Raw genomic sequence first — 14,019 nt, 5'->3', positions numbered from 1 at the left:
CTAAAAGTTTTACTAAATACAATAAATTTATTTATTTACTACCTTATAACACAGACAGAACCATTCTTACAAGAATTTATATCTCGAGAATACAATAAGTTCCCACGGGGGGTTTTTAAAGTCACTGATTTTGAATCCAATGTATGTTTTTCGGAAATAAATATTTTTATTACAATTAAATAGAATTGTCAAAATTTTACAGATTTAACAAATAATGACAATTTTCTTTATAAAAAATACGTGGACACTATTCTTTCTTGTATAAATATCCAAGTGTATTTTGTATTAATTTCAAGGCTAGCCCTAATGTCCAACTTAATTGGTGATCAGAGATTGAGGCATGAATCTGAAATTATAAAATTTACATTTGATTATAAATTCTATGTTAATTGATTATTTATTACTTTATTTACAGTTAATTTTTGTCGTAATTTTTTTTAAAAATGAAAAAATAAAACAGGTATACGATTTTTAATCAGCATTTTAAAGAAACCTATGAAACTTACGTTAAGTTTGGTTTCCGGCTTGAGACCAAATCCAGTTGTCAACAAGGAGTAAATATAAATTAAATCCAAGCATCTATATGGATTATTCTTTGTCATGTTTTTACAAATATTTAGAGCTGCTTCACGAATATTTGTAACTGTGATTATTCCACCATTTCGTGGGTCTATTAATCCAGTCTGCAAAATTATTTTTTTCTGTTTTTAAAGTCTATGTTCAAATTTTATCTACAAAACTTGTAAATAAAAAAAAAACAAGCAACTACAATAAATAAATTATTAAAATAGAAATAATCTTACGTCATAGGTTTTGTAATAAAAGCCCGAAAAGGCATAAATGTCTTGTTTATTCAATCCCACTGGTTTATTTTCAATTTTACTCGTTAATTTCTTAACTAAATTTAAGCAATCTTGAAAATTAATATTTGAACCTTTGTTCTTTTCGTCTTCGGTAATATTTTGGTTAATTTCCGAAGAATTTTCTCTTTGCCCCATTATTTGATATTCTTTGTCATTAAACGTCCACGTCGTGTTAGTTGATGGGGAAATGCATTTCGAGTGTACCTCGATAACTCCATATTCATTTGTCATGGCAAATGGTGGAATCAAAATTGCCTTTCTCGCAGTCATAAGTCCGAAACCTAAATAACTTTGAGTGAAAATAGTCATATTTTGATTAAATGCTTGCAGATTAGTAATAACGGAGTGATTTAAGTCATTCCTATCTTCCTCGTCAAGACGATAGGTCACTTGTGTTGATCCTCCGCCAAGATCAATTGCCGCAACTGTACTTTGCGTACTGTTTTTTTCAAATCGGCCCAGAAGAAAATTAACAGTGAACCATGAGAAAATACCTTCGTCAGAGCCTTCCATTAGTGAAACGGATTCATCGTTCAATTGAAAACCAGAAGAATTAAGAAACTCTCTGGTCACCTCTAAAATATGTTCTGCCTTGTCTCTGGGAAGAGATCGAAGACCTGCCGTTGCTTTCAAATAAATTGGAGTGTCTATCCATTCAGATTGTGGAATAGTGGGTTTTGTTTTATTAAGAAGTATTTCTAGAATTTTTATCCCCTCATCTGGATTATTAGCGAATGAACCCAAACCTGGTCTTTTGTGATTATACGCTTCCTTGTCCAAAATTAAACTACCATCTTCACTCGAAGTATGAAAGTGAAAAGCAAAAAATCGTGTTCCAGTGGATCCGGCGTCAACAATTACGACATAAAAAAGTTTCTCTGAATCCGGAGATAATCCTGCGCTGCCAATGGCCTCACTGCCGAGATCAGGAGAATCTAAACCATTTGCTTTAGCCACGTAACCAAATAAAATTCCCAGCAATATAAACGTGAAATATCGTCTCATAATAGTTTTTGACATTTTTCTCTGGATTAATGATGAATTAAAATTCGGCATATTGTCATAATCGTCTAATTCCAACTGTAAAAAGACTGTAAAAATTTATAAAAAATTTGTATGTATGTCCCATATATACAAAAATACTAAATCTCTGATTCGGAGTCTATTATTTACTAATACAGAATACAAAAACAGACTGATGATACAGCTCGGTTGGCGTAATCCTACGGCGTGCGATCACGGAGGTTAAGCATCATTGAGTGCGGTTAGTACTTGGATGGGCGACCTAGCTATGTGGGACGCTACAGCCTCTGGTGTTTTTGAGACAAGGACATAATTTATAATAGTAGATATAGATAATTAACATCTGTACATTTTTCGATTAATTATATTTCATATTCGAGTCAACATAAAATGCAAATTTGTATATTTAATGAAGATTTCAAGATAATTCAAAATCCAGTTTCATTTTATATAATATTCGGATACGTCAAATAATTCTATATAGGAGGATGAGTGCTGTAATGCGATTCAACATCTTGCATCAAATCAATTGAAGATTTTATTGACTAAGAAGGTTTTCTCAATTTTTAATTTATGAATCTGTTTCTCTTTTTGAATATTGAATTCAAAGATCAAATTAATTTAATTGTCTTTGGTTTCTAATTGATAAAGAACTCTTTGTTTACTATTTACAAATATTGTTAAATTCTAAATTAAAACTTTTTATAAATGTTCATAATTTTTATAATTAAAAGTGCAGTTATAATTCTTAAAATATTATAAACGAACATCGCTCTTTATTATTATCCAGCAACGGGGCTGAGTTAGCTAAAATTTATTCCGGAAGAATATTTAATCTTATAATTTTGGGTTTATATATTGTATTTTGCCTTAAAATACCAAATTTAGTTTTCTAATTTAATTATAAATTTGGATTTAACGTATATAATTTATATAGGTACGATTTTTTATGCTAAGGGGAGACTTCGACTTCATTTTTAACTACATCCGCTTACCCAATGGGAAATTTACAACTGGCGTAGTACTGCGCCAGCACTGGCAGCACTGGCGGCAAGGCTGAGAGCCAGCACTGGCATGGCACTGGGATGATAACGCCGTCTGGCGCTGCCGAAGTACTGTCTGTCAGTGCTGCCAGACAGCGCTGGCGCAGCACTGGACCAGTGCTGGCTGAGAATATTGCTGCAATAAATGCAGTATTGTTATTAATTAGTCGTAAATTCATAATTATAAATAATTTAACAACAAAATGGTAAATAATATTAATAAATAGTTATTATTCATCAAATATTTCTCTTCTTAAAGAAATTTTATTAAAGATGGAGACTAACAATGGATATAGTAAATGAAGTAGAAAAAAATTGTTTATAACATTTAAAAATTAAATAATAAACAATTACAGTAAGTGTGCATTAGATTTTCATATTTTAGTACCTAACGATTGGAATCTAGAAATATCGCAAACCTATGAAAATAAACAAAATTGCTGACTAGGGGAATCGAACCTACGACCTACGGACTAACAGACTAACGCTCTAACCACTATGCTAACGACACACGTGTACAGTAAAGTATTAATATCCCAGTATCATTCAGACATACAATTATTGAGTCAAAGATGAGAAAAAAATAGGGATACGTTAAAAATAATAAATTGAAATAAAATAAATTAAACTAAATTTTTAATAATTAAATTAAATTACTTTACTTATTGCATTTAACATTTTACGTAATTCTTAAATTACGTGGTAATTTTTTAATAATTTTTTATTCATAGTAAGAAGTATAATAGTATTTTAATAGGAACCAAATTATTATTGAGATTAAAGTTAAAATTTTGTTTATAATTTTAGTTTGTTTAAATAATTTATTATTTACAAAATTAGACAATTGTGTTAAATTGTTATTATTAAATTTAATAAGAATAAAAAATGAACAACTGAAAAGTAAAATATTAATTTGTTCAATAAATTTATATTTATAAACATTTATAAACTTTTTTTATAATTTTTTTCAAGTTTATGTCAAAAAAGCAATGTTGGCAAAGAGCGTTGTGAACAATTTTTCTATACTCAGCCAGCACTTGCCGCCGTGGCTTGTCCAAGCTTTGGCGAAACAAAAATTCTGTACTGCGCCAGCACTAATTGTCGAGGCTCGGCTAGACTACGCCGAACAATCGTCTGAGTACTAAGCCAGTGGTGAACATCGGCACTACACTGGCATTTCCCATTGGGTAGATGCAAATATATATAGATCAATATTGTAGGGCAATTTGTTAAAGTATGCGTAAATCAGGTAATTTATTTAATAAAACATCTTTGTTTATTTAACAGTAGCTTTAGAATAGTTATAGAATTAATAAATTAAAATTTCAAAATAAAACAATAAGTATAGGTTTATTTCACGTAAAAAACATGGAAAAAATACACACTTAAAATTTAGCCCCACCAATTATTTAACATTTAGCCTCAGAGTGCATCTTTGGCTTTAACAATAACTATACAAAATCTGACTAAAATATTTATCAAATACCTTTAGGTACATCCTCAGGGGACCCAAATTAGAATAAATCTAAAAAATATACTTAAAAGTTGAAATTTTCTTTGACTTAAAAATTTACATATATAGTGTCAAAACACACTTTACACTATGGACACGACAAAAATAAACAGAATGTCACATAACTACGGACATATATTTAGAGTGATAAGAAGACCATTCACCCAACGGGAAGTTGCCAATGTTAACGATTGGTTCAATAATGGGCCATGCTTGGTACCCAATGGTTTTTTCTTGGCAAAACAATTGGCAACCATCATTGGACCACCAATGGTTTAAACTTGGGATGATCACGCTACTGCCAATGATCGGTAGCCAAGCATCGGGCCAATATTAGTTGCCAAGGAATTGCCAAGGAGACAAAATCGATTTTCAAAAGCTTGATTTTTTATTGGCAGCCAACAAAAAACCAAGGTTTTGAAAATTGATTTTTTTTAATTATTAATTAAAATTTATTTTTAAAAAATATATTTTTCAAAAATTTATTTTAAAAAAATATATTTTTTAAAAATATATATTTTTTTAAATTAATAGAACATATTAATTTAATTTTTCACCTCTGGTAAAACAAAGATGAAAGACTGATAAATTTCCTCACTTTATATTTTACAGTGGAGGGATGACTGTGAATGTCTTTGCGAGAGAGGAGCAGGTACTTATATAGAGCCAGTGAAACAGGTCACAAGCGAGAAGAAATCACTAGCATGCACTCTGGCGGCGCTTGTCGGAAGTGGCGCAACGTTGGTTGCCAAGCGCTGTGTCGATAATGTCAGGATATGCATGCGCGCCAGAAAACAGTTCCGACAAGCGCCGCCAGAGTGCATGCTAGTGATTTCTTCTCGCTTGTGACCTGTTTCACTGGCTCTATAAGTACCTGCTCCTCTCCCGCAAAGACATTCACAGTTATCCCTCCACTGTAAGATATAAAGTGAGGGAATTTATCAGTCTTTCACCTTTGTTTTACCAGAGGTGACAAATTAAATTAATATGTTCTATTAATTTAAAAAAATATATATTTTTGAAAAATATATTTTTTTAAAATAAATTTTAATTAATAATTAAAAAAAATAAATTTTCAAAACCTTGGTTTTTTGTTGGCTGCCAATAAAAAATCAAGCTTTTGAAAATCAATTTTGTTTCCTTGGCAATTCCTTGGCAACTAATATTGGCCCGATGCTTGGCTACCGATCATTGGCAGTAGCGTGATCATCCCAAGTTTAAACCATTGGTGGTCCAATGATGGTTGCCATTAATGTTCCAATAATGGAACGGAGTTCGCCAAGCATGGCCCATTATTGAACCAATCGTTTACTTCCCATTGGGCAATAGTCAAAACTGCAATGCTCTAACTATTTCCGTTCGAAAGATAATGAATTTTATCTGCTTTGACTGTTTAACATTTAGCCCCAGTCTCCCCTACTGAATTAAGAAAAATGTAAATCCAGAAAAGGTCAGAATATTTTCTGACCATTGATTTCCTCTCAAGAAATGACTATAAAAATAATTTTAATATTTTATGGATGATCTAAATCATTTTCTTGTTATAGTTAAAAATGTAGTCGAAGTATCCCCTTAAACTGCAGATTATATTAAGTTACACACCCAGAGAAAAAAGTTATTTATTTTAACTAAAAGTGTATATTTAAGAAAAATTTATTTGTTGCAAATAAATATTTTATTTAAAATAAATAAACTAATATTTATTTCAAATAAATGCACTAATTAATCTAAAATAAAGAAATATATTTGCAATTTATGAAATAGTATATTTGTAGCAAATAAAAAATATATTTGATTCAAATAAATGTTTGTTTGACTTATAAGTAGACGCCTGCGCATATTGCATTGCTATAGTAAAACAATAAGATGTTTTGCTTTTAACAGTTTAACGCGTACAATTATAAGAGGTTTATTCATCATGAATAGTTAACAAATTTAATTGATTTAAGTACAGAATTTTTCTTTTTAAGTGAAAATTTTAATTAGTACAAAGTAACAGATTTGTATGTGATTTCATTTACATTTTAGTGTCTTATTTGAGATTTTGTGAGAAAAATGTGACAGTGGACTTTTACATATGAAGTGAAAAAGTAAAGTAAAATGACTAACAATAAAAAAACCTGACTTTATTTAACAAATATTCTTATAAAAATAAACATTTATTTTAATGAATATTAAAAGTTCCATTAGTGATTGTGATTGTTAAATTTATTTGAAGGTTATAAGTGAATTTTAATATTTTAGAATGCTTACAGGATTTATTAAAATGAAAAGTGTTTTTTATTTGTTCTAAATATAAAATATATTTAAAGAAAATATAAAATTTTTTTCATTTAAATAAAAATGGATATTTAAACGAAATATATTAATTCAAATAAAAAATATTATTTGAGCTAAATAAAAGTTTAGTTGGTTCTGTGACAAATATCCTTTTTTATTTGTTTGAAATAAATTTTATTTAATTCAAATAAATCATTTCTCTAGGTGCAATCTGTACAATAAAACTTGAAAAGTGTTAATAAACAAATCAGGATCAAAATCTGACCATCCATTTCTCTCAGTGTACTGATTTTTATCTCAGATTCATAACATTTGAAATAATGATGGTTTCTAAGGAAAAATTCTGAAGTCTAATTCGTAATCAACGACCCTGAAAACCCCTGAGTAATAAATTTTAAGCAATTTTAATTAAGTTTTGATTTTCAAAATCTAAAGCAAAATTTGTTAATTAACTACCTCAAATACAATGGTATACTCGCTTGTGTAAATTTTAGTTTTTCGAAAAGTTTTGACATCTTGGGCCCTCTTCTGAGATTAAATTTTGACCTTCATGAAAAAAAGAATAGGATTTATTTTTGGTGAGTTTGTCAAATACATATTGAAGTGTAGAAAAAAAATTTTTATTTAAAATTTTATAACAAAATGGCGGCGATAAGGAAGTATTTTTAAGAAAAAAACGGAGTAATGTAATTAAATATAATGACGGTAAAAAAAAAATTAAAACATTTTAATATGTTCAAAAATTGTAATTATTGAAATTTATTATTGCTTAGACAATAATTAATGTACAAAATTGGAGAGGTGTTAAAAAAATAAGTATATATTTACATCTAGAGAAATGTTTATTTATATAAATATGTTTATATTTTATAAACCAAATATAATATTATTAATTATATGAATTCATATATCGGAATATAACATTTTTGTCTTAATTTTTTTCTCTTGGAAAGCTAATTTTAAAATAAAAATTGTAATTATAATACGAATTTTTAAAATTATTTTATTAAAAAGAATTTTTGTATAAAGATATTTACAATTGCAGAGACTTTTATTTAAAGAAACTTTTTATTACGTCAACTAATAAAAAAGATTTTTTTAATTTACTTTTCGTGAACAAAATATTATAAATGTTTTTTGAAGTATAAAATTTACTTGTAAAAAGAATATTTATTAAACATTTACGAATTCAATAAATTTTTAATTTTCTGTTGATACAGAATGATAAACTGGTTTGGTAGAGTTTGTGTATTAAAAAATATTTCTATTACTAAATAATATTTCTATTTCCTAAACATAGTTTACAAAATTTTTTTAATTGAATACTTTACGAAATTTTTTAAAAACCCCAGTAACACGTAATATTACAGCAATATTGAGAACAGTGCCTTAACATCACCAATATTGCCTCAATGTTGTTGCGATGTTACTGGAATACTGCTTGAATGTTCCCAACATTACGTGCTCCTGGGGAAGAATTTTATACAGAACAACAAACAATTCAACTAATCTAATAATATTTTCAATTTCTAAATTTTAATAATTTTTTAATTATATTTTTATATTTTATATTTTTAATAATATTATTTTTGTTCCGTCCAATGCGTCACTGAGTCTTTTTGGAAGACAATCTTGAAGACTAATCGTGATATGTATATCATATAACATATATAATATATAAATATAATAATAATAATATATTAATATATTATATTATCATTAATATTTTTTGACTCATTGTTTTAAGATTTTTAAGGTTAATTGTATTAATCAATGTATAGAATGAAGCCACAATATCTTAAATTATTTTTAAAATTGATAAATTTTTTGATGTAGTACAGGTAATTTTATGCGAGAATTTTATTCTTTTAATAAATTTTAAATTAATAAATATTTTTAAAATTAAATAAGGTTTCTAAATTTTGTATTTTTAAATTACACAAATTTCTAAAGATTTGTTGTTAACAATATTATTTATTAATACCTTACATTTTAAAAAATAAATTATTTGTGACCGCGTCTGAGAAAAGAGGGCTTATGAAGGAAAAATCAAATTTTGGGGTTGCAATACGATTATTTTTTAGAGAAAAATATGGTCAGAAGCCTCTTTTTCTCAGACGAAATCTCAAATATTACATATTGATACATTACCATTTTTTTTAATTAATAAAAAAAATAGAACGGAAAACAATACATCACAAGAAAGTTTCTTGTTGCACCCACTAATGCAATGTTTAACAATTTTAATAGTAAAATTGAAATCCACATTAATATATGGAATCTAAAATTGAAGATGATGTTGACGAAGACAATTTTAAGCTTCCTCAAATTGTTTATAATAATTTTATGTCAATCGAGGAAGTAAAGACACTTAAAAACGGATCCTCTGTTGTTAAGAAATATAATTATTTTACTTATTTATATTAATTTTTTTACCAAACACGATATACTCCCAGTATTCAAATTATTTAAAAATTAATAGACATATTTGGAAAAATAAATGTCATAAATAATGTGGAGGAAATTCATACAAAATCTGGATCATCGTTCCTAAAACGAAATGTCAGCATCGGAGACAACGAAGGAAATATGGCATGATTAATAATAATAAGAATAATAAAGTTAATATCGATTATTCCGTGTCAAGTATATAAATATATAACAATTTCATATTTTTTTAATTTTTAACGTCACAAAAATTGATTATAATAGTCTGCAACGCTTTAATCCATGAAGGATTAAAATAATTCATCAAAGAATTATTTTTTAAAAATAATTTAGATACATTTAAACGTAAAAAAAATATAAAATTGTAATATTTTTCTTCAGCTGGCTAGTAGTAATATTACATAGTAATTTACTAATACATTCTTAATTATTATTGTAGCATATAGCAATCTTTCGTGGCAAGATTGCAGGAACCTTTCACAGCAAGATTACAACAACCTTTCGCTGAAAGCTTGCTATACAGTGGACATTTTGCTATCTCAAACAAGCTTGCGGTAATCTTGCGCTGTAAGCTTGGCTGGATTGCAAAAAAAACTTGAATATCAAAATAAAATAAAAATTAACCGATTAAACGAACTTACCTTAAGTGAAGTTCGATCGGAATTATATGAGTCGTCTCGTTCTCCTAGAATAATACGTAGTCCCATCTTTCTGTTAGATCTGATCACAGAATTTTAAAGAATAAATAAAATTCAAACTTCACCTTCCACGTTTGCGGTTGCCAAGGAGATGTATGGTAAACAATCATTTATTTTAAAGAAATTTAATCACAAATTACTCAAGGGGTTTATTTTAATAAATAGAATGAGGATATGGGTGGGAAACTTCTAGGAGAACGAGACGACTCATATAATTCCGTTCGAACTTCACTTAAGGTAAGTTCGTTTAATCGGTTAATTATATTACGTCGTCTCGTTCTCCTAGATTAATACGTAGATGTTCAAAGCAATATAATTTGTGATTCTTTTTAACTTTTTATTGAAGTACAAACATTGCAACTTTTATTAAACTATTAATTCTTAAACAGTAACATTTATTACACTTTTCGCATACCTCGACCTATCTATGAAAGGTATGAGTTGTCGCTGGTCTAATTGGTTTTTTAATTGTAATAAACAATCTATTAATTGATTTTCTTAAGCTGGCAGTTTTGTTTAAATATAACTGCAAAATAGTAGCTACGCATAGTTTGGGTTCTGTTCTAAAAAATGGCAATGATAAACAAGGTTGAGGTTTGTTAACTTTCGAAGTCTTAATACGTTCTGGTATTTTAATTTGAATGAGATCAGTTGACACAATAATGTTTTCTAAGGAAATTTTAGACATTGTTTGCATACGTTGAGATGTAATTAAAGCCATTAACATTAATAATTTAAAAGATAATTGTTTCAGAGAAAGATTTTAGTGAGGATACCAAGATTTCAAAAAATCAATAACAATTTGTGGATCCCACGTAAAATCGTATCTGGGTTTCTGTGGCTTAATTACCGAAACACCCTTAAAAAACCTTTTCATTAAAGGATCCTGTCCAATGTCTGTTAATAAAATTAAAGAAATGGCTGATCTATACGAGTTCATAGTACTGTAACTTTTAACTTGTTCATAAATATCGACTAAAAAGGTAAGAACGTCTTTAGAATTTGCTTCAAACACGGAAATATTATTTTTCTGACAAAATGTCCACCATAACCGAAGAGGCTTATTATATTGTTTAATAGTGGCTTCAGACAAGGAAGAAATCATTATTGGTATTCCTGCTTCCGGGATGCCTCTCCTTTGAAAAGCTTGCCAGATAACTTGCCTGCCACCAGGATAAGGCTCTTGGCTAGAGGGTGTGTTTTCCTGAAAGGACAATGCAATAAATCGATATGAGGACCTAAAAATAATGGTTTTTCGATTAATAAGTCTAAAAACAAAGGGTACCAGACTTGAGTGGGCCAATATGGTACTAATAAAAGACCCTCAGCCTGATCATCAATTATTTTTCTAATGACTCGCAAAATTAAGGCAAATGGTGGAAATGCGTAAAAATTTAATCCTTCCCATGAAATTGTGAATGCATCAACTTTTACTGATTCTGGATCTTTGAACCAAGAGACAAAATTTGAACATTTACTATTATTATGTGTTGCAAATAAATCGATTTGAAATTTTCCAAATTTTTTCTCTATTTTCTTAAATTCTTCAATATTTAATTCCCACTCCGTTTCTGTAGGTAAAATTCGAGACTCTCTATCAGCGACAAAATTATCTTTAGTATAAATATATGATGCAAAGATCCATATATTTCTTTTTTCACACCATTGCCAAATAGATTTTGCAATATCATTGAGATTTTTAAATTGAATTCCGCCCATGCGGTTGATATGTAAGATATGGCTGTTGTGTTATCAATTCTCAGTAAAATTTGACAGGAACTGTAATCTGAAGCAAAAATTTTAAGACCCTAAAAAGCAGCTTTAAGTTCTAAAAAATTTATGCTTTGTTTCTGATCGAATGGATTCCACCAACCATGAGTTTTTTGGTTGCCAGAAAATACTCCCCAACCTGTTAACGAAGCATCAGAAAATATTTCTAAACAATATTTAGAGTTTCTGATGTGATTGATCGAAGAAGGAATACTTTTAATCCACCATTTCAATTCTAGTTTGGTGTCTTCAGATAAAGTCATTTGCTGATCAAAATTTCCATTCGATCGTTTTAATGCTAGAAACTTTTGCCTTTCCATTTCTTTTCTATACAACCAGCCATATTTTACACCAGGACAAGCTGAAACTAAAACACCTATGCACTGAGCAAAATTTCTTATTTTACATTCAGTTTTTAAACAGAATTCTTGAATCATTTTTGAAATTTTTTCTTTCTTTTTGAAAGGAAGTTCAACTGTTAAGTTGTTACTTTTCCAAAGAAAGCCAAGATATTCACACTCATGTGAAGGTTCCAAGAAAGATTTTTGCCAATTAATAACAAAACCGAGACTTTCTAAAATTTGAATTGTTTCTGAAATATTTGAAATACATTCTTGTTTACTTTTTGAAATTAAGAGAAAATCGTCTAGATATAAAACTGACAAAAAACCTTCATTTCGTAAAAAATGAAGAATAGGTTTTGTTGTTTTTGTAAACAAAAAAGGTGCTGTGCAAAGGCCAAATGGTAAACAATTAAATTCAAATAATTCTCCATCAAACTCAAAACGCAAAAATTTTCTATGTTCTTTTGTAATTGATACATGAAAATAACCATCTTTAAGATCTATTTTTGCTAAGAAACAAAATTTTGTTAACAACCTCATAACAATTTTTTGGTCTTCTAATTTAAAATGTGGTGCATTTATAAATACGTTTAATTTTTTCAAATTTAAAATAAACCGCTTTTGACCATTAGATTTATCGACTAAAAAAAATGAGGAGATGAATTGACCTTTACAAGGGTAACATCGTGAAATTGCACCTTTATCTAACAATTCTTTGACAGCAATTTTACAAAATTTGTATTCAGAATCTGATGTAAATTTAATAACTGGTTTTTCTTGTTGAAAAGGTTTTTCCAAAAAAGGTATTTTATAACCTTGAATATATTCGAGAATATTCTCGTCATCTGTTATTTCTCTCCATTTGTCAATAAAAAATTGTAATCTACCGGGTATTTTACTTACAACTAGTGTCGAGTTCTCGCCTTCTGATCCTGGCGACTCCTGTTGTTCCTGCGCATTGCTCCGGACGGGCTTTTGAAGTTTAAATGTTTTTTAACATGTGGAAATTGTCCTGAATATCTGCTGGCATTCGAAGAAGTTTGTGGCCTTGTAAAATATTTGTCCCCTGTATTTCTATGATTAGAGAAGCTCTTGTTAAGTTGAAGCGGTTTGACAATCGCTTTGCTATCTTTTTCCAGTTCTTTCGCAGCTTTCAATAGATCGGGGAGTTTTTCACCAAAAAGGAGAGATTCAATTGGTTGATCAGTGATGACATCTTCCACTAGTCTGTTCACATTTGGGGTTATAAAAGCTCTTCTTGTGATCGAAATATTATAATGGACGTCTGATAAAAGTCTGGCTGCATCACTTAAATACGAAACGAGTGATGGATTCATAACTCTTCCTTCATTGAAAATTGTCGTTAAAGCAAGGCCAATGGCGTAAATGGCAGATCCAATTTTCGTTTGTGTTTTACCTGGTAATCATCTTTTTTACGAGATCTTTCAGACATTGTCCGTTTCACTTCTGGATTGAGCACAGGCGATTTTATAGCAGCGAAATCATCAGGCATAGGATATTTTTTCATTATTTCGTCAGTTGTTTCTTTGATCATGCCAGATTTCAAAATTTGAGACCAGTTTGTTGTTAATAAATTGTGAACCTTTCCATTGGGATCATTATTTGTTTTTATATCTTCTCCAAGCAAGGTTAGGACTGCGTTACTCAAAAGGACATCACCTGGATTATCAAAGTTCTCGTACGAAGAATCACTCTCATAAGAATCATTATTGCTAAGTGCAATATTTGGTTTAACTTTAGGAAGATTTGATTCCGTCGAGCCTCTCGGGCGGCGATCGGAGAAGGAAACATGCTTGGACGAGCCTCTCGGACTACGTTCACGATCTTTTTGTTTAGTACGATCTTCGCTCGAAGATCGACTGTCACTAGAACTTTGATATACAATTTTTCGACTCTTAGACAATATAGGAGAACTGTGGGTAGAAGTAGACAATTCACTGGATGGAGATCGGCTATTACGGCGAAGACGTTTTGATTTATCTTTTTTAGATAAAGATTCGTCTGGGGAACGTTTTC

General features: G+C 29.2%; 2 protein-coding genes across 2 annotated transcripts; both read right to left on the bottom strand.

Moving 5' to 3' along the window:
- Positions 1-213: 213 nt before the first annotated feature.
- On the bottom strand, positions 214-9,877 carry LOC122501050 (ectonucleoside triphosphate diphosphohydrolase 5-like). The gene is made up of 4 exons (XM_043610281.1): positions 9,812-9,877; positions 804-1,943; positions 507-683; positions 214-346 (listed from the first exon to the last, which is right to left on the bottom strand). The coding sequence occupies exons 1-4, from the start codon at positions 9,875-9,877 to the stop codon at positions 248-250; spliced, it is 1,482 nt and encodes a 493-aa protein (XP_043466216.1). The 3' UTR covers positions 214-247.
- Positions 9,878-10,086: 209 nt separating this feature from the next.
- Positions 10,087-13,324, bottom strand: LOC122501039. The gene has a single exon (XM_043610266.1). It carries the CDS (start codon positions 13,317-13,319, stop codon positions 12,888-12,890), a length of 432 nt encoding a protein of 143 aa, XP_043466201.1. The 5' UTR covers positions 13,320-13,324; the 3' UTR covers positions 10,087-12,887.
- Positions 13,325-14,019: the final 695 nt, after the last annotated feature.

Source organism: Leptopilina heterotoma, unplaced genomic scaffold, assembly GCF_015476425.1.
Source record: "Leptopilina heterotoma isolate Lh14 unplaced genomic scaffold, ASM1547642v1 Lhet_198, whole genome shotgun sequence".
In the NCBI taxonomy this organism is placed as follows: Eukaryota; Metazoa; Arthropoda; class Insecta; order Hymenoptera; family Figitidae; genus Leptopilina; species Leptopilina heterotoma.
Note: the sequence above shows the minus strand (reverse complement) of the source record. Positions and strands in the feature narration are given on the sequence as shown.

What these genes read in the sequence shown, in the direction of transcription:
- LOC122501039 (XM_043610266.1), bottom strand. Translation starts at nt 13,319, where the DNA reads ATGAATCCATCACTCGTTTCGTATTTAAGTGATGCAGCCAGACTTTTA.
- LOC122501050 (XM_043610281.1), bottom strand. Translation starts at nt 9,877, where the DNA reads ATGGGACTACGTATTATTCTAGGAGAACGAGACGACTCATATAATTCC. An exon ending in TTTATTACAAAACCTATGAC is followed by an intron (nt 684 to 803) that starts GTAAGATTATTT and finishes ATAATTTTGCAG; the next exon opens with ACTGGATTAATAGACCCACG. An exon ending in AGCCGGAAACCAAACTTAAC is followed by an intron (nt 347 to 506) that starts GTAAGTTTCATA and finishes TTATAATTTCAG; the next exon opens with ATTCATGCCTCAATCTCTGA.